General features: G+C 38.1%; 1 protein-coding gene across 1 annotated transcript in view; it reads left to right on the plus strand.

Annotated features, from left to right (window-relative positions):
* The window catches only part of agps (alkylglycerone phosphate synthase), a 44620-nt gene extending 21259 nt beyond the window's left edge, over positions 1 to 23361 (plus strand). The window contains exons 11-20 of the mRNA XM_038280208.1: positions 3122 to 3249; positions 4910 to 4961; positions 8891 to 8967; positions 9064 to 9176; positions 11470 to 11539; positions 13405 to 13466; positions 14203 to 14292; positions 16382 to 16481; positions 18591 to 18648; positions 22844 to 23361. Coding sequence (XP_038136136.1) covers positions 3122 to 3249; positions 4910 to 4961; positions 8891 to 8967; positions 9064 to 9176; positions 11470 to 11539; positions 13405 to 13466; positions 14203 to 14292; positions 16382 to 16481; positions 18591 to 18648; positions 22844 to 22965 — 872 coding nt within the window. The 3' untranslated portion in view covers positions 22966 to 23361. The remainder of the gene's footprint in view (positions 1 to 3121; positions 3250 to 4909; positions 4962 to 8890; positions 8968 to 9063; positions 9177 to 11469; positions 11540 to 13404; positions 13467 to 14202; positions 14293 to 16381; positions 16482 to 18590; positions 18649 to 22843) is intronic.
* Positions 23362 to 27007: the final 3646 nt, after the last annotated feature.

The raw sequence follows: 27007 nt of genomic DNA on the forward strand, positions 1-27007 counted from the left end.
ATCGAAATCATACAAATGTAATTTAACACGGCACATTAATTTAATACACACTTGTAAATCACCAGCGCTGCTCTTGCTATAATGATACAGCAGTGGTTTTCGATAGACGTGTTAATTTACACATTTGAATTGCTGCTTTTTTTTTTTTACCCAGCTTCAGTTTCTGTATCCTAATTTTGATTCTTGTTTTCTATGCTCAGACACACACACATTACTAAGGATGGTAAGGCTTTTTAGCCTTATGATTTAGCAGCTTCTTTTGATATTTAAACTGAGGAACTAGATATTGCATTGGATCTATTGAATCTGTTAATCAGTGCAGAGTTTGTTTTTCTCACACATGGGGTTTCTAAAATGTTCACTATTCTTCTCCCATCACCGGAGCACAACTTGATATATCTGTCTTCTTAAGGCTTTCTTTCTACCCTTCCTTCATTATGATAGTTCAGCAGAATGCATGCTGCGGAAACCTTCTTCCACCTGAGCTCTAGCTGCTGCTGATACTCAGGTCTACTGTTGTTTTTTGGGATTTTACGATGCTGTTTTTTCATTGATATTCTCCAACAAACTGCAGAAACTTTCAGAGAGCAGCTGCATTTGTAGACTTACTAGACTCTAATAACTGAAGGTGATTGGATGAACTGGGTTTTTGGGGAATTCCAAAGAAACTTGGCCTTTAAAACTGATGAAAACAAAATTATCCAAAAATTTTTTATCAATAAAGAAAAACAAACTATACTTTCTGAAACACTTTGATTAAGCACACTTTTCTGTTGGTCTGTCACATGAATTCCTCTCAAAGTAATTTTCTTCAATGACTCTTTGAGCGAAATTTAAAATCACAACTTTTATTGATATTAATTCATACCAGAGCCCCCCCCATCCTTAATCCCTTAGGGTTTAGGTTTACACTATAGAAAAATCAGCTGTTCTTTTAGGCTAACCAAGTAGAAAATGAACTGTCTAAATGGCACCAGTTCACAGCATAAAGCCAAAAGGACCACATCATGTTTCCCGGACTCTGTGTCTCTCAGGGAGGCAAAACATTGAAGCTAAAGGTCAACCCACCATGTAGTCTCATTAAAATTATCAACCTCCTCAAGCTAACAACCCCACACTGCAGATTGACGGGAGGCCGCACAAACAGCAGCTCCGCAGCACCAGCGATGGCCTGCATGTTAATAGCAATACATCCATTTTATTAGAAATTCCCCTCGAGTCTTTATCTGCTCATTCTCTGCACAACAAAAAGTTTTTTTTTTTTTTTTTTATCTCTCTGACCTTGTAGTAGCCTGAATTTAAAGCAGCTTCAACCAGGATGACTGGATTGAACACTAATCTCTCCAAAATGTCCTCTGATAGTTATTGTAAAGCAATCTAATGTGCTAAAGGTTGAACCCCAGCTGTTATCTGATGGGAGGGAGTCACTAAGGTGATGGTTGCAGAACACCTTAAAAAACTGCATTTACACAATATGAGTGCTGTACAGCGCAAGTTCTTTCTCATCTATACTCCCTGGTGCTGCTGTTGGGTTTACATCCTTTTTATCTGCACTACCTCACCCTCCCTTATTCTCTTGCCATATAGCTCCTCCCCACCTCCCTCCATTTCCCAATCATTGTGCTCCCCTTACGCTCCTCCTGCCTACTGTTTACGAGGAGGAGCCAGTGAAGATATACGTTTCATACTGGGCCACTAGAGAGCAGCGTGTGGCATATATAGACAAATGCATCTGCTTTGTTTTTCTATATCCACAATCCCTAATTATGTTACAATGTTTTTTTTTTTTATATTGAACTCAGTTTTTGCATCTAAGTAAAGAATTTTTAATTTACAACAGAGATTATATTAGGCACTTAAAGATAAGAGCCCCTCAAAATACGCCGTATTGCCAAAAGTATTCACTCTTCTGCCTTGACTTTCATATAAACTTAAATGGATCTTATTATTGATATATATTGCACTGAATATGTAGTTTGTCTATCCTTTGCAGCCATAACGGCTTTAACTGTTCTGGGAAGGCTGTCCACAAGGTTTAGGAGCATAGCATGTTAGAAACAGAAGGCCTTCCTCTCAGTCTCCGCTCTAATTCATCCCAAATGTGTTCTGTCGGGTAGAGATCTGGACTCTGTGTAGGGCAGCCGAGCCCATCCACACCAAACCCTGTGGTTTTCATATCTGTATGGATCTTGTTTTGTGCAGTGGTGTAATGTGCAAATTTGTTTTAAAAGGTGAAACAAAGCAAATTGTCTATATAAATGTAACATAGAAAAATTAAAACAAATTTTGTTAGGTTTGTGATTGCTTGATTGTGAATGTCTGGAAATTTCAACAGAAAAAAGTTTTTTTTCATTTAATGACAAATAAAAGGAAAATGTAAATAACATACAGTATTATGTATATTTTACAGGCCTCAGACAGACCATGAGAACGAGTCATGTTAACCTTGAATACGCTTTTTAGCCATTTGATCCGGAAACTATCATACTTAAACCTATAAAATTATTTAGCCGTGTCAACTCTTTCTATTTGAGTGAAACACAATATTTCCTAAAATACTCTTTCCATGATATGACAGTTAAAGCAAACTTTAGTCAGTCATTTCCAGGAGTTGAGAGCTGTGTGACTTCAGTAAGCACCTACCTCAAATGTTTGGCATTTGTGCAGATGAGTTGCTGCTGGTGGCCCCCACCGCCTTTGATAGGGACCCACTCTAGCCCCTCTTGCAGATAAATCTTAGCTGTCCCCTTGTATGCGGTAGAAAACCAGACCTAATGTGAAATGTGATACAAAGGTCACACAAATGACCCAGAGGGGATGTACCAGAGCCTTGTTGAATTATTTTAAGCTCTGCTTTTAATTGCTTGCTGGTATAAATTGTATTCAAATAAAAAAAAAAGTATGAAAACGGTCCCATACATTCTAACATGCTCAGCTGTATTCCTGATGGACAGCAGAGCCCAAAGAGAAATAAAAGGCCTTTCCTGTTTTTGGTAAACAGCTAAAGAAGTCAAAGTGAAGATGCTGAATCAAATAATTTAAAACTGAACAACCTGATCCACTATCTCTACTTAACATTACTCAAGAGAGCACTTTTTTTGTTTCTTTCCCTCCTTTGCAGGAACCCTTGGTGTAGTTACCGAGGTAACGATAAAGATCCGTCCCATACCAGAGTATCAGAAGTACGGCTCTGTGGTGTTCCCCAGTTTTGAGCAGGGTGTGGCCGGCCTTCGAGAGGTGGCTAGACAGGTAGGGGCTGCGTCATTTTCATACATACCTATAACTATCTGATTATCTGGAGTTCTTTATTTCATTATTTTCTTTAACTGCCATTAAGTTTTTTCCCCCATTATAATAAAAAAACAGCCAAAAAAAATCAAAAACATTTTAAGTTGAAAGTCCAGAGGGAAACCTGGTCTTAGCAAAATATCTAAGCACTTGTTGTCAGTTGTCTGTATTAACATTAAACGGCAAAGTCATTCATTTTTTATATTTTTGTTTTAATAATTACTATGTTGTATCCATTTTATTTGTTTGCTTCATTAAATTAATTGCATGGCTTTATAAACTAAGATTGTTTTTTAAACATTCTTTACATATCTCATTTACTGCCTCTTCATTCCTTTTTATGGGTGTCAAAAATCAGCAGATGCTTGTTGTTTTTTTTGTGTGGTTTTGTTTTTCTTTTTTATGTTAAAATCTATAGTTGAGCCAAAATAATTCATACCACTGGAAGATTTAGAAGATTTATTTTTTATTTGACCAAAACATGTTTTTTAGAGTAAATAATGATATTTTGGAGTAACCCAGCTTAGGGTTGTCACGATACTAAACTTTTCAACTCGATACCGATAATAAGTAAAATATTCGATACTCGATACCATTTTCGATACCACAAGGATAAAAACAAAGACTCCAAAATTCAACAGAAATTTTTTCATTAATAAACAAAATACAATAAATAGATAAATACAATAAACAATATTTTGAGATTGTTTGCTGTGCACAATATTAAACAAGCTTGATAAAAAAACTTACAAAATTAAAATTAAGTTTTCCCTCCTTGGCTATGCTTTGCACACATAACAATGACACTAGCCAAACCATTTAAAAAACAAAAATAATTCTCAGCAGCTGCACCTGTTACAGAAAAAAGTCTGAAACTGAAAAGTGCGTAGAATTATTCAATCACACAGTGTTCAGAAAGTGCATTTTCCTCTAATCTGCGCATAAGATGAATGACTGTTTAGGTGCCACTGGTGGTGGCACTGTATCGATACTTTTGAAAATGAGTATTGTATCTGGATACAACGTTTCAGTTTCGATACTTTTTTGAATATCGATACTTTTGACAACCCTAACCCAGCTACAAATTCAGTCTGATTAATTTTGTGGTACTAATGATTTTGGTGATGCTAATGATTAGGCCTTCTGACTTTAAAGGCTTTATAACCCACTGATTATTTTTTGAAATACTAGTAGAGGCGTACAAAAGTATTTTTCGGGGGGGGGGGGGATACTATGTTAAGCTGGTGTAATAACAGTAGAGATTTATATTCAACAGTATAATAAATTTCAACATGCCATGTTTTAAATTTAGATAATAGATTTATTTTATACATTTTTTAAAACAATCAATGCATCTTTTGCATTCCTTATCATTTAAGAGGTGAGTCAAATAATTTGCTTGAGTAAAAATATTTTTTGATCTAAAATGAAAATCCTCAATATGTTTTCAGACTGTAAATTCCTGGTGTATCACAGGGAACCAGAAATTACAAACTGTTACGATTAACATTTGAACATAATTGTGGTTAAATAAACTTTCTTGTGCATGTTTTAGCTTTTTTATGTTCTATTAATTAAGCTGTCCACATTAAAAACACTGATTTCTAATTGTTTTCCTCAGAGGTGTGCTCCAGCATCTATACGGCTTATGGATAATGAACAGTTTAAGTTTGGTAAGTTTTGTTTCACAGTTATCTTTCAGTGTGTTCTTATTTATGCTGTTGCTCTTCTATTTCTTCTGTAATACTGAGTGGACCAAAGTATTAATGGTATCAGAGAAAGCTCAGAGATACTGGGAAGTTCCCCCCCCCCAACATAATTGCACCCATTCATAAAGTTTTTAGCCTTCGGAGCTTTAAACCATCCTCTGCAACAGAACCATCTGGAAATTGAAATGTTGGCACTCTTTCAAATCTTAGTCAAGGTAAAGATGAAAAGCATAGATAAAAGATAAGATATCAGTCGTGTTCTAACTGTGCTAATCGCTAATATGAGACACTAGAGACAGTTTGAAATCTCATCTTTTGTTTGAAATTGCAAACATCCTGTGTTACATAAACTGCTTCCCACTCATGGTGTGTGGCGTCCTTTGTTCTTTATGTGAATAACAAATGATTTTCAGTGGATAAGAGTAAAAGATAGATGCTGTTAAATATCCATAATAAGTAGAAGTTGGTGTCAGCTGGTAAAACCTTTTCAGAAAAACAGACTTTCAAATTTTGCAACAAAACTGCAATTGCTGCATCTCTACGTACAATACCAGATCTGCAACTTTAAAGGTTCTTTTCAAACAATGGCAACACTTAATGTTCATACATGTTTTGAGTTTTTGATGCATTATCTCCATATTAAATCATAGAACCAAGTGAGTATTTAGATAAGTCTCAGCTTATACACTGCCAAAGATTTTTATCTAAATAAGTAAATTTTTCTTAAAATAAGTGCATTTTTTTTCTTGAATTGAGCAGACAAGTGGGATACTTTGCCAATGGAAAAAGACATTTACATTCAAAATAAGAAAAAATAAATGCAGTCTCTTATTTTAAGCGGCAGATCATCTTATTTTCCTACTCAAATTAAGGGTATATACACTTATTTTAAGAGATTTTTTAAAACATTTTACATTGTAAGAACCTTATGTTTGTTTTTGGCTCTATTTTCTAAACTGGCTTTGGTAAAAATTCTGTCTTTATGATGTGGCAACTTTAAAGTCCTCAAGATTCTGCACTTTAAAAGCTGCTCAGAGTTACCATTTAAATAAAAAAATAAAAATAATCCATAAATGAAGAGGGCATTATTTGTATTTCTTTCTGATATGTTTTGTGCCCGTTGGTCAGAATCGTTGTGTTGGAATGTGCTGTTCTGATTCAATTCTTTTAATCACTGATATTCCTTTTAGAGAAACATGATAGCTTTCAAACTCTATTTAAGTTGATTTTCTTTTTCTTAAACGTGTAGTTTTGTGAATTTATATCCATTAAAAGATTCCTCTACATTCATGTGACTTTCTCAGCTCCATGCTTGTATTCTGGATGTCATTGTTGCAGCAAAAGAGCAGCACCTACTGTATGTATAAGAAAAGTGGACCAGAAGCATAATGACAAACAAGCTGAACCAGAATGACGTCATCTTTCCGCTGAAGTTTTACAATGTTGTTTCCTGAGCTCTTGTGGAATGCATCTGGCATTACCAGAGATCTCTGTAAAGTTACCCCATCCCCAGGGATCTCATTATCTTCCCTGTATTTCCACTTTTCACAGAGTAGGCACTTCTTAGTATTAAGTAGGAAAGATGAGGTGACCAGTGCGGGGGTTTTTTTTGCGTGTTTTTTTTTTTTTATCCCTACCTTTATTTTTATATATTTATTTAGTTTGACCGCTACCTTATACTCAAGGCTTTCTGCTACCTTCATTGTTTTTTTTAGAGTTTTGCTCCTACTTGTAGTTTAGTTTAGTTTAGTATTAACAGAAAATACCATTGGAGGAGAGAGAATTGTATAAACTACAAGCCTAGAAGCTCAGAAAACGATGCACACACAAACCAAACCCTGCTCACCTCCTTTCTCTATCTGGATTTTTGAGTATTTAATTAACGACTATGATAGCTGTGACAGACCCCCAAGACCCACAATCAAATTTTGGAATGGAAACAATTAGGACACTAAGTGATGAAGAGACTTTAGCATGGGGGGAAATAAATGAACTGTTAAGTCTCCCCGACATCACCCATGACTTCCCTGCTGTGATTGATAACCATCCCATCGGTCCCCAGCCCCTCATTTTTGCTTGTCCACAGGCGCTTTTGTGCGTCCGATCAGGAATAAATCAAAAAGTGAGGGTGAGGAAGACTGATATCTCTGTGTCAACCCCACTTCCCTTTGGAAGCTGCCTGATTTATAGTTGCTGTCGCTGGCAGCTATTGGGCCTGTTATGAAGTTATTCAAATGTTACTATTTATATTTTTTCTGTAATAGTCTAAATATAACAGACTTGTTTGGCCCCTTGGAACATGAGATGATGCAGCAGGGAGGGGATGTGTCTAAATGTAGTTAAAAAAAGAAAAGAAAAAGGATTTTAATTAAATCAGAATATGATGCCAAATATCCAGAATATTGAGGCCAAATATCCAGTTGCCAACATTTTACTAAAGAGTTATTATATAGGAAGATATAAATACAATGTTTTATATGCAATGAGCGGCTATCTGTTAGTTACATTAAGATCAACGGTAATGTTATGTAAAATCCAAACAGTCTTAATCATCTTCTATTGTTAATTACTAAAACTTTCATTCCTGAAACTAGGAATTCTTTTATACATGTATAAATATTTAAAGAAACAGATCGTTTCCATAAGGCTGCCAACATTTCAGTCCAGCAATTCCCTATTTTGAAAACGTAATTGGATATAGTAGAGCAACTTTTCTGCCCTCATGTTGGCCTTCCTGTTATTTGTCCAAAGTCTCTGACTTTCTTGCAGCTGAATAAAACACAAATATGGGTTTCTTTTTATGAAGATATCTATATTTAAGCTGTTATCCTTTATATCTTGTATGCTTTAATGCCGATAATTTGTAAATTCTAGACGTCCTTTGGTAAATACATGTATGATTCATTGTTTGGTTTTTCTGTTTCGAATCAAAGCACAGAAAGAAATTAAAATTTTTTTTTTCCTGTTTTCAAAAGTCTGTCCAGAAGTTCAAAAAACATGGTTCTTTGAAGATAGAATTGGTAGGGTAAAAAAGATTATGAACAAAATGGGGAAATAAATGGCGATCTTGCCTTTAAGAGACATTTGGGCTGGTCAGATAGTTGGGACTGCTGATCAGTTTTTGGCAGATTATAGCTGTGTCTTTGGCCAGAAGAATGTGGAAATCAGTAAATTCTCGATAAACTATCAACTGCTACTGTCAAACCCAGTCTGGAATCAGCAACGCTTTGCATCATTACGAAGCTCAACTTTACTCTGAGCGTCAAAGGATGCACAACAAACAAAATAGGAAACCCTATGATGTTTACAACATGCCCTTAATGCTTTTACTTTGAAGTCTAAATACAGAGAAGATGGCAGATGCTAAGTGGTTGCCCGGGTAATGGCAGCTGGAGATCGATGTTCAGGGTGCTGATTTCATATCGGTGAATTTTTCCAGCTTAATATTAAGACAGAATAGATACTTAATGTAAACAATCAATCACAATATTTTTAAAATAACACCAACATCCATGATGAGATGTTCACAGTTCTGATGTTTATTGAAAACATTATACACTGGATGGACTGACCAGGATTTGTGATTTCACCAGAAAGTGCCAAAAACTATGAAGCAGGTCTTAGCAGAAAAATAGACAGCCTTTTTATTACATTTTTTGACTAAAAAAAACAAAAAAAAAATTTTCTTTTTTTTTCCTTGCAGCATTTTAAAACCGAAAAAAAAAACAAAAGAACAAATTGTACATGTAGATTCTGCATTCTTTGACCAGACAAAAAAAAAAAAAAGAATGTACCTTTAGTTTGCAACTGTCCAGTGGTGTTGATCTCCTAAAAAATCTCCTATTTCACTGTTAGATTCGCCTCTACATAACATTTACTTTTTATTTCTGCAGGCCATGCCCTTAAGCCACAAGTATCTTCCATTTTCACATCTTTTCTGGATGGACTGAAGAAGTTTTACATCACCAAGGTAAAAAAAAAAAAAAAAAAAGAATTAAAACACTACAGCCGCCATTTCTGGTGTTTTTGTTCCTGAAAACCCATTCTCGTTTTTTTTTATTTCCAGTTCAAAGGGTTTGACCCCAATCGCTTGTGTGTGGCCACCCTGCTCTTTGAGGGAGACCGAGAGAAGGTCCTGCAGCACGAGAAGCAAGTTTATGACATTGCTGCAAAGTTTGGGTGCGAACACTTGATCTTTTCTCTCTGTTTGCCTGTCTTTAGGAGAAAGAAGCAGTAGCAATGACATGTCTTAAAAACCCTCAACCTGTACTGTGACTCGGCAGTATGTATCGGTTTGGACTAACAAGTCACCTTTAGATATTTTCCTTCCAGTTCAGCTGTAATGTTAAAGCAAGTCTGCGATGGGAAGTGATGGTAGAGCACCAGTCCCCTGAGGACAACTGAAAGGAAGATGACAAATCCTGGTTTTCCTCAATTGATATGATTGATGATCTAACAGTCGGGACTTCCCACCCGAGAGAAAACACTGTCTGATGATCCTCCATTCTAGAAAGCAACCTGTTCATTCGGTTCATATTAACGTTGCGTTTGAATAGTGCTATTATCTATCTTAAGTTCTATTTTAGACTATTTTACACTTGAAATTAAAGGCCAATTTCTACCTTATTGTGAAACGACTATAAAATGAAAGAAAAAAGAAATTTAGTTAGACTTTACTTTTTCTCCCATTGAATGTTTTCAGCAGTTTCTAAGAATGTCTGAATGTTCAACAAAATTGTTAAACATCATTCAACGTTTGGTTTTCTTTCCTCAGAGAAAAACGAATCAAGCAAAACAGTGGAACAATTTTTTTTTTTTTTTGGCTTTTAATGCAGGTGATTGCTATTTATGTATGAGTAAAATGGGGTTCACAGATGTAGCTGTGTATTTTATCGAAATATAACAGTATTAAAACAATATGATCAGGAAAGGGGTTTTTAATGCTGTTACCTGAATACTATCCATGTACAGGGATTGTTATGCCTGAAGCAATTCTTGACACTGGGATTAAAGATTGATTCCCTGTATTAAAGACACAGAACCAGCTCAATTCAGAAGGGCTCAGCATTTATCATAAAGTATTTTATTAATTTAGGAGTATTTCAATAATTTCATAGGTACCTTGTGAAATTAACAAACTAATCGACAATGTTCCAAAAAAAGTAGGATGTCCAGCTGTGCTTTGAAGTGTTGTCTTAAAGATTAAGTGTTGTGATTATTACTGCCTAACCGTTTAAACAGGATGTATCTTCAGCTGTTGGAGCTACTGATCCACGGTAAACAGAGGCTGGGTTTATATTTCAAAACTCTCAGGGTCATTCAAGTCCTTCACCATTTGGTCCCACGGTTTTTATCATTTCCTTCCCCCATTTTGTATCTGTTTTTATATAATCCTGTTATTTTCAATATATTTTTTTGAATTAAGATAAGGATGAAATAAGTGCTATAATTCCCTACTTACATATTTTGGATCTGATCCCTCTTTGTTCTGTTGGACCTTTATGAAATGACTTTATAATCAAAGAGGAGCCAATATAACTGAACAGGCAGATGCTGAGTTTTTTTTTTTTTTATCTATTAACATCATAGAACATTACGACACATTATAGATAACCGTTTTTTAATCACTGGACAACTAAGCATGTATAGACTTAGACTTGTCTAAGTCTAATTCCAAAACAATTGATTTGCTAGCAAGAAGTCTAATCAGGCAGCCATCTTGTACTTATTTACTACTTTAATTTTCAGAATAAGAATAGAATATGGTGTACAATTATTAAATGATCAGGAAAACACAAGGTTTCTACACAAATGTTGCAAACGTAACCTTATTTATCAAGTGCTTTATCATGAACCTTAAGCTCTGGTGCCTTCAGCCTTAACAGATTTGTGTTGTTGAATTTGTCAGGCTGCAAACAGGAGTTTTTTACATAGTCTTGTAAGGGATTTTATATTATTATTCCTTAGATGATGCTTCTTTCTCACATCCAAACTTCTTTTTTTTTATCTGCCCTTTCCTCTTAACTCGTCGGATTTCTTGTGTGCGATAGAAAGCCATTGAAGCAGAAGAAGCCCATCAGTTCCATGTAGCATCCTCTCCATAATTGTATTATTTCCAAGAAATGGTGAACACCCATCAGATCAAGTGTCAGTGATGGATTACTTAGGTTAGGTTCAGTTAGGAATGCTTTCCTCTGGTGTAAGGAAACAGGAAGAAGGGTAAAAAAAAAATCAATATAGTGATTTTCTAATGAGCTTGGGCTGATTAGTTTGGATGGTAAATGAAAATGTGATTACCCACTGCTGGTGATAGATGTGTGGCTGACCTGTGGCGATGCATGGAGCACAGCGGCATTGATCTACATTGTCGGAGTGACGAGCTGCAGGACAGCTGTTGTGAAGGGCAGCAGTCAGAGCAACAAAGGTGGAGAGAAAAGAGCAGTTAAATATTAACCATGCCGTGTCTTTCCAGGGGCCTGGCAGCAGGAGAGGACAATGGACAGAGGGGCTACATGTTGACCTTCGTCATCGCTTACCTTCGGGTGGGTCACTGCTCTGGGTTTTTCTCTATCTGAGCTGAGGGGCAGGCAGGGAGGCCTTCAGAATATGACCTCAGGAGGTCCTGGATCAGATCTGGTCACAGTTATCAGTACGTCAAACGCTGTGGAAGGAGGACATAGCGGCTCCTGACACCATAACAATAGAGAGTCGACTTGGGTCACTCCTTTTGGAGGTGACAAGTATGTTTGCGGTTACCTCTTACAAACTCCTTTCTCCATTTTAGATTTTTTTTTAAAGAACATTTCCTTAGTAAAGTGGACTTATTTGCTATTTATCAAAAAGTATATTTTTATATTTGCAAATTAACTGAAGACCAATGTTTATTTTTATTCAAAATTGTTGTTTGTCTATAGCAGTTAAACCTGAATGTCATTATCCTACTCTTCTTATGTTGGATTCATTTAATCATTTAAAAACATTTTAGTAAAATTTTTAAATCTTTTGCGGTAGCAGCTCATCTCACTCGTTAAAAAAAAGAAAAAGAAGATATCTTTTTTATTTTTTTAGCAAAACAATTTGTGGAAGAAAAAAAAGCTGTGCATTATTAAAAATAGTATTAATTATAAATGTTTGGGCAAAATAAAACAAACTAATTATAAAGTGTTGATATTGTTCTGTTTTGAAGTCACTCTAGCTACTATAAGTAGAATAAAGTTAAAATTTGTTATTTTTATTCCCCCCATACATTTCTGACAAAGTAGCTTCTGGTCAGGGCGTGCAGGTGTCGCAGTGGTTAGCGCGCACGACCCATGTACAGAGTTCTTAGTCCTTGACGCGGGCGACCCAGGTTCGAATCAAACCTGTGGTCCTTTCTTACCCACGTCTCTCCCTCATTCCTGTCAGCCTACTGTCGAAAAAGCAAGCCACTAGAGCCGTTCAAAACTCAAAAGAAAAGAAAAAAAGAAGCTTCTGGTCGATGTCTGCTGTTTTAGAACTGAAATAGCTTGGTTTTGTTCTCTGAACGGCGGACCCTCCTTCCCTCATCGTCTTTGCCCTCTAAAACTGCTGTACACTGCACCAAACAAGTGTCAAAGAGATCACAGGCACTTTTATATTTTTCAGCTCTCAGTGTCTGAAACTCCTGTTAAATAAGACAGCACTGATTCATCTGGTGCAGACAGCGAGTGATCCTTGTTAACAGGACTTGGTCTGTGGACTGAGATGACCAGGGGAGAAATGGGATATTATTTTTCCTCTGAGTGTGTGTTTTTTTTTTATCAGCATAACTGAGAGATCCATCAATGACTATTTCTGTTGACTAGCAGATTTTTATTAAAAATGGTATGATGCCATGCACTCCAGCAATGCTCTCCAACCCTAAGGGAGGGGAGCAGAGCCCCAGCATCACACCTCTTCCACCGTGTGGAGCTCAGTCTAACTCGAACTTGAAGAGAAGGGCATTTTCACAGACATTCTTTTTATACCCTCAGCATTGAGAGCAGAAAGTTACAGGAGAAGTTAAAATTTTAAAGTGTTTATTATGAATACTTCATGTTTTTTTTTTATAAGATTGTCAGGGTATGAACAGGCGAGGCACTGGTGAATTATGTTTAAAACTAATATTCCCTTTTTTATCACCATCTTTAATAATTCAAAGACAAACTAAAGGGTAGATTTTCTTTATATTGTCCAATGTGAGACCACATTGTCATGCTTTTAACACATCTTTACCAGGTAGAACAAATGTTTGTAGAGTATACATCTCACAAAACCCCACAAAGTATTTTAGCTGGGTTTTACTCTTGATTGAACAGATCAAAGGGACAAAAAGCAAGTAAAGACGATGTAAATGTGCTGAATACATTAACTCCTCAGACTCCTAATATTAGTACTGTATTCTGTTCAGGACTTGGGGATGGACTACTACGTGATTGGGGAGTCTTTTGAAACCTCTGTGCCTTGGGACAGGTAAGTGCATTAAAGGCTCTTCTGTTAAATTTTAATGCATTTTTCCCCAAGACTTCCACTCTACTTGCTCTATTAGACCTTTTTGTTTTTCAATTGGCTACTGCGCTGTGACTACCACTATATGTCTGATTTCCTCAATTAAACAACTGCATCAGAGGAGGTTTTCCTTCTTCTTTGCAGGCCCACATACACATATACATAGATAATGGGGGACATGTGTGCTGTGTGGGGGCGGTGTAAAGTGTATAGCATGAGCCACTGATCTTTCTCAAATCCATGTTGTGAGATCTGCAGTTCCAACATGTTTTATTATCCTGCTTTCTCGCACGACGAATGAGAGCACGTGCAGCTCCCTGTTGGGTAAGATGCCTGACGGGAGAGACCAAGAGATCAGGCACTGAGGCAAGCATATGTGCCTGGCTCATTAACCACCCTCCTCCCCATCCCGCACAATCCACACCCGGCTGCACATGCTTAGGACTGGCGGCCATTTCCACACCAGTGGGAATCTCTCGCTCAGTGGTCGCCATGTCAGTCAGTCTGTTGTCCTCCTCCCTTCCTGGCTTCCTGCCTCTTCAGAAAATTAACCCTTTCTCTGCTGCCCATGAATCGACTCAAATGGACATTCCATAGGCAGAACATTTTCGTTATCATGCAAACAGAAATTGTTTAACTTTGATGGTAGAAGAACAGAGCTGTTGAATTTGTACATTGTTTAATTGCTTTTTCCTGTCAGGGTTTTGGACATTTGCCGGAATGTGAAGGCCCGCATCGTGCAAGAGTGTAAAGACAAAGGAGTGCAGTTTCCACCACTGTCAACCTGCAGGTAATAATAAAAACAACTTAAAGGTGCACAGACACATATTCATCTAAAAATATGCTTTTTCATCCCATTTTAATCCAGAGTCAAGAGTTAAAATAACTTATATTAGACCAGCAGGTACAATTTTGAGCCTTTTCTTGTTTCTATTTAAGAACCATAAAGAAAGATTGGAGGGTTGGTCAAGATAGTATTTTCTAACCTTCCTTGGTTATTTACAACAGATGTGGCGTCATCTGAAAGTCTTACTCTCTCTCACCCACTCACAGCCTCAATAAACCGCCTTTTCATTTTACTATCTTCTCAAACATCAATGTTTTCTTTGACTTCATTTTATTGGCATCACTGATACTGAAATCAACTTAGAGTCTCCCTTATTCTATTGTAGCTCCCAAACTGGAGTACAGATATGACTATGACCTTTTAGGTTTCAGTACAGGCCGTTCATTCATTGTAAAAAAAAAAAAAGATTTATGAGTGTCCTGAAGATAAAGCTGAAAATGATCAGATTCTGATCACCAGATGACTTCTCTCCACCTCTGTATGAAGTGTCTAAATGCAGCAATTTACTTATAAAGACAGTGGTGACCAATCATGGCCTGTTCACGGATTGGTCTTTTGAATCATTCTGTGTGACCCGAGATCACAGTTCTAGAATGGGACAGTTATGGCCAGGTAGTGCATATTGAAAACTGATATCTAGCAAATGGGGTAACAGAATAAAATATGATGAGGAATATATATTTTATAAAGCAAATGATTTCTTCTTTTGACATAGTAAATGGGACCACAGTCATCTGGAGACTTCTTCTTTAAAGCAGAAATGGACTCCACTTTGCTTTATACAGTTGGTGCTTTCAACCAGGCATATTACCTGTTGATATTTTCTGGCCAAACCAAACAAAAACCCCTCAGCCCAAAACATCTTTACCAATATTAGACCCCTGTTATGATCTCGTTCTACAATGGTTTATAGAAATATCCCTACTTTATTTGTTCCGTGAAATAGTGAGTCTTTGCCTTAAGAGAGTCATTTCAGTGTTTCTCTCTTTGTGGTCTATCTTACAGGGATATAAGTTCCCTGAACAGTAGAGCAGACATTAAATCCGCAAGCATCCCTATGTACCAACGCTTTACCAGATGTTTTGAAATCAACATGTAAAATCCAATGGTAGACTGAAACATGTAAACAAGGATTCCACAAATCACTTATTTGTGTGTGCAAAAGTTGTTCTGCTGTAAAGGTAGACTGATATCCCCCGATGTTTGATCACTGCTGTTTTTATAAACATGATCATTTTTGTAGGTTATGTGGGTCTGACTCTAACGCATTTGCTATGGGTTTTTTTTTTTTTTTTTTTTTAAACCAATCTGGGATTGGGATCATTGGATGATGACCAGTTTTTTGTATTTTGTTATATATATTTTTTTTCCTTGAATCAAACAGGAGATAAAATTATCTTCAAACTTTTTTCAACACTTTGCTAAAAGGACTTCCATTATGAAGGCATAGTTGTTCCCAGTAGTCCCGTCCCAGTCTGCCGGACAGTGGGACCTACTGACAGACGGCTGGCTGGCTGGTTGAGGCGCACCAGGCTGCTGTTCACAGATTGTGGGCCGATTAAGCCTCGGCCTGATTATGCTGCAGCCATTCATTTCCCGGCTGTAGCCTGTCACATGATTGATTTGTCCATTTAACCTCTAGAACAGTCAGTGTGCCAGGTGATGGGCCATGTCAGATGAACAAGGGCTCTGCACCCTGCACCTCCACAGGGAGCAGCGGCAGAAAATAAAACCACAGACAAACTGGAGAGTTTAATGATGGCCAAGTGGATGCTAAACCTAAACATATATCTGATGCAGTTAGTATATATTGATGTTCTCGTTTTAAAGATGACAGTGCTTCAATATCTCTGCTATCTCGTTGTCATGAATGGAAATGAGGTTAAGAGGTCGCAGGTGGAAAAGTCAAACACTCCACTTTCTGGCTCTTACATGCTGTCAGGAATAAATGTTGAGAAAACACAGCTGCTCATTTACAGTCTTTTGAGATTCTCTGTGAGGCGTTTGTTTTAATGCTGACTAATTTGTGCAGGGTGACTCAGACGTATGATGCTGGAGCCTGTGTCTACTTCTACTTTGCCTTCAACTACAGAGGACTCAGTGATCCGGTGCACGTGTACGAGCAAGTCGAGGTGGGTTCAGCTTTGGTTTTATCACATTTTTTTCAACCCATAAGTTGATGCAAAAGTCTCAGAGTACAACTAGTGAAAACCAGAAGTAGACTGATACACTGGCCAGTTGATATTATCATTTTTTGTATCGGCATCGAGCAATACGTGCGCTCACCGATTCATTAGTGCATTCTGCAGACATGCCCGAGATCACTAGACCCGCATTTGTTGCACTTCCCCTTCATTTGCTACCAACTGTCAATATTTTGTTTGATTTTTAATAAATGTTTCTTTTTTGTTTACATTGAGAGTTGTGTACAATTTGATTATCAGTGTGTTTTTTCTCATGTAGATGGAGGAAGAAAAATCTATACCGGCTTCAGAAATGGGCAGCACATTTCAGGGATTGGTTAGATATCAAAGTAAACGACGTCAGCCTTTTAAAAATAAATAAATTAATTAATTAAAAAAAAAAAACAGTTTCAGCTGATCTGTAGTAAAACATCTTTGTGTTTTCATAAAAGGATCCGACTAGTTTAATGTGAAGCAGAGAAAAATAGAGTACAATGTTAATTTGTCATGCACAGGTTTTGCTTTGTTTGTACCCACAAGATTTAGGTTCAACAATTATTCACATCAAAGACAACATCAGTAAATAAAAATATAGTTTGAGCTGATTACATTTGTTAGAAGAGGGGACAAAAAGGAAAAGAAAATGGTAAAACCTCCATACCAGCCTTAGTAAGAATAATAGTCCCCTAAATAACTGCTTGTTTGGAAGAATTTTGGTTCACCCCTTTTATCAGAATCTGTTCTTCAGCCCCTTTGAAGATTCGCATCATTGCTGCATAACCCAAGCTGAAAATCCCTAGACATTCTACCTAAAGGGAGAAATGGGAGTGTTTGCTAGTGGTTAGAGCAGTGTATTTGTGCACTCAGAAGGTTGCAAGTACCTGGTTGCAAATACCTGCTCTCCGGGCGCCGCACAATGACAGCCCGCTGCTCCCCAAGGGGATGGATTAAATGCAGAGGAATGTGGGATGAATAAAGTTCAATTATTATTATTAGGTATGTCCATTAAAGAGCAGAATCAATCAATTCCACCACATTGTCCAGGTCCTAAAGCAGCACAGAAACAGCAATAGACCCCTTTGTATCATCATACCACTACCATGTTTGACTGTCACTATGGTGACAGTTTTTTGAAACACTGTCTTGGTTCATGTAAGACGTCCCATCTACAACATCTACCGTGGCTCATTAATCCACAGACTTCTGTCCTAAAAAGCCTTGCAGATCTTAAAGACTCCTTAAAGATATATATATGTGGGCCTGGAATGCAAACTTAAGTAGCATTTTGGTAGTTTTGTTGTTGATAATGGCTTTCACTTCCCAAACCCTTAGATATGTCTTTGAAACCCTTTCCAAATTGATAATTTTGCGTCTGATCTGTTATTTCTTTAGTTTTGGTCATGATGTTCTGCTTCATGTTGTTTGACAGGTTTTATTTGGGTTGAACTTTAACCAAATAATGTGACAGCAACTGTTTTTTCACATAGTGCAAGGTGGTGTGCTTGGTTTTAAAGTGTCATTCTTTGAAATGGCTTCTTACTGAGGTTATTACTCACTAATAGCAAAAACAGCAGTGATGCAAATACTTGCCTCTGCTAAAATAAACATGTGTGTGTATATATATATATATATATATATATATATATATATATATATATATATATATATATATATATATATATATATATATATATATATATATATATATATATATATATATATATATATATATATATATATATATATATATATATATATATATATTGTTTGTTTACAAACTGTAGAGAATAAACATCTTGAATAGAACGTGTACTTGTTGCAAGAAAGAGAAAGCTGCAATAGTTGTGTTTCAGCCAGCATATCAGGTAGCATGCAGCCACTGGTTTAGGAAGATCAGCGATCTGTGTCCTAAGATCTTATCATGTCAAAAGTTCTGTTAACCTTAGGGATCAAACTCTTTCTTTAAGATTTTGAGCCCAGTAATCGACCTTCTCTACAGTTTGTTTACAGAGTGAATTATTTTAATAAAATCTTAAAAACATTTTTTGTTTCTTTCAGCATGCGGCTAGAGAAGAAATCCTTGCAAATGGAGGGAGCTTGTCACATCATCATGGAGGTAAAAAACTCTGGGAATATATTCAAAATTACCTGCCATATTTTTAGAATCAGGTTCCCAAAATTAACAGGATTATGTTATGTGCTAAACCTCTTCACCCTATGAAAACATGTTAGCCTGGGATGCACAGACAGCGATGCGAGCCCCTCCATGCCTTCCAGCCATTCGGGCTGTAAATGTGCATTCGGTCCCCACTTCCCTTCACATGTCCAAACTCTGCTCCTGCAGCCCAGATGAATGACTCAGACTTTGCTGTTTGTTCACTTCAGCAACGTCCAAATGGAAGCGTGAGCACAGGAGGCCGGAGAAACAACTCCTGGGCCCCATCAGGGATAACCGAAACGGCTGCCTTATCTATATTGCCATCCGCCTCGCTGTTTTCATACATCACTTCAGGCTATTCATCACACCTGTCAAAAACAGTATGCAGTGAATCAGCTGCGATATTAAATCACAATTTTTCCCGAAGGCGGGGACAGGTTCAAAATTAAAAGATTGCTAATAAAAAGGAGGCAGTGGGTTGGGGTAAATGATGCCTCCGTTATCGCCGGCTGTACACTGACCTCCAAACGGTGGCCCCGTCACCCCCGAGCGGCACAAGGGAGGTGACGAGCGGGGGAGAGGAGGGGATATTGATGCAGCTCCTCTGCACAAGCCGCTCACTCTGTAATTGTGATTAATACCAGCGGGGCTCACTATCAGACTGCAGACAGGCCGGTTTGTCTGCCCACAATCAGCGCTTGACAAATGGAGCCTGTTTCTCTGGGTTTCGTGTATCAAACAAAACCCAATGTAGTCAAGAATGGTGAGGTGGGAGGGCACCGGAGGAAATATACATTTCTGTGGCCCTGTGTTTACAGCAGGTCACTGTGGTGCTGAGAGGGAAGAGGAAGAATTTCTGGGCTTGTAGAACCTCCTGGCGCCTCCTCTGGTTGGACGCCTCGCTCTGTTCACTTCTGTATGAAAGAAATATTTTTAAAAAATCAGGAATCTGCTTTTCCAAACATGACCGGTTCAAATGCCAGAACACAGAGCTTCATGCCCTCTATAAGCAGGTACCCAGTAGTTGTAAGAAGTCTCCTAACATCAATCATCAAGAGCTTCATCAATCTACTAGCTCCTCCTCCATGCTTCTCGGGCCAATAATCCCACTTGACTGAATCTCAGGAAGGCAGTTGTGTTCTGACCCATATTGTAAGATGGACTCAGAGAGAAGCATGCTGAGGAAGTGAGGCTCAGACAAGCTGCTCCCTTCTTCTCTGTATGAATCTGACCAATAGCAGAACCTCAGGTTGGCTTCATCTGCACCTTCCTACAGGCCCCCTTTCTTCACAGCTTCTGACCTTTCTGTATTTAATTTTGACTCTGATTGTATCTGGCGGACCAAGACAGAAGTCTCGATAAATGATAAACAGTATTTAGATATGGAAAACCACATCAAGCCGCCTTGGACTGGAATAAGACCTGCAAGTCTTTGCGACGAAGGTTGGCGCATTTTGCATCATTGGGTTTGCCTTTTTGATTGGTCCCTCTGCTGCCCACCTTCTTGCAGCAGGGACTGCTGAAGGCATTTGGTTGCCATGAAGTTTAACAGTAAAAAAGAGTTGGCATGCCAAAGTTTTCTGATTTCTAACTTGTAAAGAAAATAAAAACTCATTTCACACAACTTAAAAATGATGTGTGCTTAGTCTGTCACGTAAAATAAGTATAGAAACAGTAAAATTTGGAAAAACAAAAGTCTAGTGGAAACAAACACTTTCCACGCAAATGATGATGAGATAGAGAAGTTCACTTCTAGCCCAAACTTCTCTAGTTTCTCCCAGATGAGAAATATGAAATATCTCTCAGATTGGGAGGGAAAAAAAGGCATCTTTGAAATATCTACCTGCTCTGCTTTGCATGTCTCAGCTGCATAGTCCAGGTCTGGGGAGATTGATTGCAACAGAAAGCAGAAAGGAGAGAATATGACAAGATAGATGTGTAAATTATCACAGTGATGGAGGCAATGATGCAGTCCCAGAACCTTCTGTTTTCTTTCCTTCTTCCTGTGAGGAGGGAGGGACAGAGGTGGGACAAAAGGGATGGAGTTAAAAGGAGGAGGTAGTTGAAGAGGGTGTGGTATTTTCTTGGTTCTAGGGCAGCAGCTGATTGGTCCCTCTATCTCCATCTGGAGGCTTGTGTGGTGTAGGAGGTCCCCGGTGACCCCGCTGTCTGCCCTGTTTTGTTAGGAGACGGGCGTTGCTGCCCTCAAAGCTGATCCCCATCTGGGTTTCCTGGCTGCTCTGTGATAACATGGGGCTGTGCTGTGTAGACGGAGGGTCCTCCCCTCCTGCTTAGCTGTCAACACCGAGGGTCTCTGCGAAGGATGGGAAAGAAACGAGAAGTGGGGAAAGAAACATTTGTGCTGCACTGATACCGTATCTAATCTCAGGTCTTGGTTTGTTCTGTGAGCAGCACCTGCTTTACTTCACAAGTCCACATTTCAGTTGGTTTTCAGAGTTTTTAACAAAGTGTATGTATTTTTTTTTTATGCTCTGTTTTTACCATAAAACATGTTTATTTTGGTACAAATGTACTTTTTAAACATACTTTTGGTAGAAATAGAATGAAAACATCTTGATATCTAAAATTCTGACCATTTTAAAATTAGGTTTTATGATAAACCAATAATCCCACAGATTAATAATTTCTGAAGTAGTTTTTCTTCTTGTCATGGGAAGATTGATCCCTTTGTTGTTAAACTTTATCTTTCAACCTTTGCATGAGTTTGCAGATTTATTTACATGGATTAAAATATCTTAAAATGGCTCATCAGATTTTATTTTTGTTATTTAGATCAAGAAGTAAAACTTTGATATTATAGATTCATTAGACATGGTTTTCAGCAAGCAAATTTATAGAAAGTTAAGTGGTAGGAAAAATACTCAGTGGTAACAGATATTAGCAGCCTTAAAATGATCTCATTGACTATTTCTCTTTTTTTTTTTTTTTTACACAATTTGAGAAGTTTTGTCAGAAAAAAAACAGGCAAAATTTTTCTTTAGATTTGAAAAGATTGTTAAATTTAAGTTCTCAAAAGGGATCAGTGATTTTCTTTGTCAGAATGCAACTTTAGATGTCAAGGTTCATCACAACTTATATTTGAATATAGTTAATGTTTGAAATGATTAAAGCTATACAAATGTTTCTTTATAAATACATAACGGTGCCGTCGTCTGAGGAAAGGGGCTAAAGTTAGCTGCAAAAGTTGAAAGGATTCCTGCTTGACATCATCAGAGGAGCGTGAAAAACTACATAATCAGCCTTTTTATTTTTACCCATGATTAGAACCATATTCAGCTCAAACATTAGCAGTGGTACAGAATCCACAGTATGAGGACCAAGACTTTATATACAACAACAAGAAAAGAGCGTATAAAATAATAGTCTGGGAAGCTTCTTGTTTTTCTTCCTGATGCTAAAGACAATAAATATTTTAAGTTATTCAGCTTTATTGGCTTTACAAACACTAAGAACAAATTGAGTTGTTGGTTCATTTCTTTAATCCACTTCAGAGTTCTCAGTCTCCCTCTATCTGCAGACCTCCTGCTAGTTGCACATCCTCCACCGGGCTCCAGCTCTGGAGAGCGTCTGTGCGAACAGCTGCTAACCTCCCAGGCAGCCTCGCCAGGTTACCGGCTGCAGCCGCTCTGCCTCCTCAGGTTTAGACTCTAAATGGAAGTGCAGGGGCGGCTTAGAGCCAAAGTCCTGCTGACAGAGGAGCGTGGAGCAGGCGTGGCGGCCTCTTGGCCGTCAGGCTAACGGTGGGGTGCGGAGCTCTGGACAGCATGTTCTCGTAGGTCAGACCGAGGCCGCAGAGACTCTGCAGGGAGTCTGAATTTGACGTTGGCGGTGCTTCCAAAGAGTGAGGGAGCCGGGATCGGCTCACCACAGCCGCCAGCCGGCCCCTCCTCTGGGAACACACAGGGCCTAATGAGTTTGATAGTCTGCTGAGCTCCATAAATCATGCCATGCAAAACATTTCTCCTCTCTGAATAAAAGCATTTATCACCCTCTGTTTATTCACTCACTCTCACAAGATTGATTGGCTCCCAGCAGCCTGCTGAGCAATCAGCCGTGCCGATTCCTCCGTTTCTCCCCCATGGTCGTCTTCCTCCACTTATTTATTTATTTATTTTTCTCTTCTGCCATTCAGTGGGAAAACTTCGGAAGGAGTGGATGAGGGAGACCGTGTCCAGCGTTGGCATGGGGATGCTCAAGTCTGTCAAGGACTATGTTGACCCAAACAACATCTTCGGCAACAGGAACCTCCTCTAAGTCCAAGTTCCCGTCCGTTATCTCACCTATTTGTTTTCTAAAAGCACCCTGTGCATTTTGGATTAACGGCTAACTAAATGTGAATTTAAAACAGCCAGAGATCTTCTCCATCAGAAAAAAAGTCTCGGTGCCATTTAATGATTCACTCTTCTCCTTTACCACACATAGCACTTAATCTGCTGAAGCAATCGTCGAAGATCATTCTCACCCAACTTCTTCTAACAAGATTCATCTGGGCGCAGCTAAACGTTGACTTATCTCACATTTTCCTGATCACCTTTGCCAACATAGAGGAAGCTGATTCATGATCCTCCTGTGTGTGTGTGTCTGTGTGTGTGTCTGTGGCACTACTTTAGTGGTAAGTTGTCGCTTTCTAAAGCTCTGTGCCTTTCTAAAGCTTTTGTCTGCCTTCCCCTCTCCTTTGTGTCCCACATACGTCCTTTCCAGCCTTCCTGTCTCTCGTCGTTCTGACCTTATGCCATATTAGACGTGTTTCAGGACTGGGTGTATTTGTGTGTGCCTCTTTTAATAAGCTTGTCCCTTCCCAAGCAGTTTGGCTCTTGTCATTTTCAAAAAGTCCCATGTTTGGTAGGATCACTGAGGGGAAATAAGCTCAACTGTTGCGCATTTAGTTTTTCTACTGAAAGCTTTTACACTGAGTGGTTTGTTACTGAACAAGAGAAGTGGAAAATGTAAGCCATTTTGAATATGTTTCTGTACAAAAGTTTTCAGCTTTTTTTGGCGGGGTGGCGGCTGTAAATCCCGGTCCTTAGTCGAACCAAAGACTTTAATCATGAGGCAGTGTGAGTCAGAAGTTTACACTCATTATTGGCAATAATCTTTGTTTTGGCCCATAAATGTAATAATTCATAAACAGGAACTCGACTGGTTATGAATCACACTATTGTTTTCCTCCAATCTGGATGTGGTCAGAATAATACATAAAATAGCCTTTCAACAGGTTTCTCCCTGGACGTGGGACATTTCCTTCCTGGCTCATTTCTGTGAACAGATTCTGCTTTTAGGTTTGGTCCGCAAATCTTTGCCTTAGTTAGGTTTAGACTTCCCAAACACTAAATTTTAAACCTACTTTATTAACATTTAAACTAAATAGATCTGAGCCGAACCTCAAACCAATGGAAATTAAGAAAGAACAATGAAAAACATACGGTAATAATAATAAATGGTTTAATCCTTCTATGGACTTGAAAGTGCCCTGAAACCATCATGAACTGAACTGCTTCCTAGGTCTTTATTTTAATCTCAAATCACAGCCTGATGTCTGGATATTTGAAACTGTAGTTTCCTGGAAGGTGATGATCCCAGAAATGCCTCAAAACTGGTATTGGAAGCTAAGTAAAAGCATACTTTTAGTTAGCTTCCCGGAATCTGACATCTGCTAAAACAAAATTAAATGTATCTGTCAAAATCAGCATGTTACATTAACACTTCTGCATATTGTGTTAATTTAAACCAAGCTTAAAGCTGCCCCTTTAACCAAACCTGAATAATCTGCTGAGAAAAGCCTGGGGGGTCAGAGGAGACCTGCATGTCTGTGAAGCCTTCAAACTCAATAGTATACTGAACGGTGAAGGTGGAGGTGGTGGCAGAAGTATGCTGTGGGCTTGTTTTGCCATCGTATACTTTTACAGGAAAAATATCACAGGCACATCAGAATCCCTTTAGGGTACATAACGTTCACACACAAAAAATCTTTAGGGTTATTTAAAGCGTAAAATGCAACATTAAAACCCCAAAAGGAAAGAAATACATTTTAATAACGAGTGCAAACCTCTGATTAGCTCCTCCTTCACTGTCACTGAATCACTTCATCAATTAAGCTGATTTGTTTCCTATTATGATATGCAAAGATTACCGTCCTGATTCCTCTGACTGTTACACACGCTGACACATTCAGCTCGAACCTTACATGTTTATTTAGTTTGTCCCCAATGATTCCCTCAAGTGTCGGTTTTTTTTTAGTGTTTCTACATCATGCTACAGCTTTTATGAACAGATTCTGTAACGTGCTACATTTTGATACTGAACTTTTACCATTCAGCTGCTCATTTTCTGGCCGATGCCTCTTTTCCAGGACTGCTTTTGTCCTACAAAAAATATTCCTGCTCCAGGTTATGGAGATGTCCACGACCTAACTTGTGTCAAAAAAAAAAAAAAAAAAGCTTTTGATTGTCATAACTGTACCTTTTTTTTTTTCTTTTTTTTCCACTTCTCTTTATAAATTAACATCTGAGTAAATTTTGTCAATGCTGTTTGTGCAATAAACTAATGCGAAGAAACCAGCGTCGTGTTTTGTTGTATTTTTTTATCTTGATGCATGAGGACTATCAGAGCAGCTCTGAAGTCTTGAGTTATTCTGGATGGCGTGCAGCAGAAGGTCAGCCCAAGCCTAAAAGCAGGTTGGTGTTTGTTCTGCCTCAGCACGCACCATGCAGAGCTCAAGGTAATCTGGCACACAGCAGAGTTGAACATAATCTTCCTTTTGCCTCCTGTCAGGAAAAACGCCACACAACTCACCCCCTCCCGCTCATTTGGGAGTCGTCCTCACCCACACATCCTCCCACACACAGCTGACTGACGTCACAGTCAACCAGCAACAGCACAGCTCAGCCTTGAGCGATGAAATCCACCGCAGCTTTGGCTCTACTTAGAGATTTGGTGAATGGAAGCAGGTGATACTGACAGAAGGAAAAGGACATTTACATTCAAATCTTATTTTTAATAATTACTATCCAGTCTTCTGTATGTAAAAACTGATTTAAAAATGTATTTAAGATATCCTGCATCACTAATCAGATAAAGATAAAGCTGATTTTATTTTACCCCTCCTAATAGATTTGAAATATCTCTATCTGCAGGAATCTGCAGTTTTTCCATTGATAAATTTTTTTTTTTAAAGTGTAGATACTTCTTAGTCCACAGGAGGTCAGCATCGCTCTTGGAGACGCCTAAACTTTGAGGCAGCTGTAGGTTTTCTGCTTTTTACCCAAAATAGGAGATATTGTTGCAAATTTTATGAACTGATAAACTTGGATCATTCGCTTTAATTACCCAAATGTCCCGAGTCATCCTTAGACCTATAAATATTCTCTAAGCCAATTATTTCTACAGGCTTTCTGGATTTATTTGAATAGTGTAAGATTATCTTTTTCAGTATTTTTTTGTACACAAACTAATAAATGAATGTGCAGTTAAATAAGGCATATTTTCACATTGTTTTAAGGGTTATTTTACTCTTGCCTTATTTATTGTACCTACTGCCGTTGGTATACATTTAACAAGTTGTCTCTTCTCTAATCTTCATCTGAAGTAACCAGCACCATGAAGAGACGGGGCTTGGTTCTTTGCAAATAAATCATTTCAATTGTATTACACAGATGTTTGATCATGGAGGCATTGCTCCCATGTCTGATTGAATTCTTGAGAAAATGGTAACAACTTGAGAGAAAATAGTACTTTTAAGAGACAAAGGCATATTAAGACTGATCAATGGTTGTTCTGTTATGAGGGTGCTTTGGTTTCTTATGAACAAAGGAATAAGTTCCATTTAAAGGACATGATGGCAAAAACAAGTGGCTGAAAAAGAACTTAAAGTGGCTCAATCCCAGAGGTGGGGGAAGGAGCTCGGGTTCGAGCTGCTGTTAATCTCTGATCAGGAAGCCACTCAGTCACCTTGCTCTGGTGGTCATCTAGTTGCAGACTTAGTAGTTGTTAAAATGTATGTCTCCTTCCTCTCCTCCCTTGAGATGAGCTGCAGTTTGATGAAGGTAACGAGGATTTTGGGGCTTCCCTCCTTGTTCTGTTGCCTCTGATCTGATCTCTGATTAAACCGCTACAATGGATGAATTTGAAAAAGAAAGTTCAAATTTATCATTAACAGGGAAACAGCTAAAGAGCTCGTAGCTGTAAACTTGACATGTAGTTAATAAAAAGGTGATGTATCAAGTCTTCACTTTACTTTTAGATCTCACTCATATGCTCCATGCCTTGTCTGTTTTCATTGATTATTTATCCCTATATT

The sequence above is a fragment of the Cyprinodon tularosa genome, unplaced genomic scaffold, assembly GCF_016077235.1.
Source record: "Cyprinodon tularosa strain WSP-4 unplaced genomic scaffold, ASM1607723v1 ctg158, whole genome shotgun sequence".
NCBI classification, from domain to species: domain Eukaryota; kingdom Metazoa; phylum Chordata; class Actinopteri; order Cyprinodontiformes; family Cyprinodontidae; genus Cyprinodon; species Cyprinodon tularosa.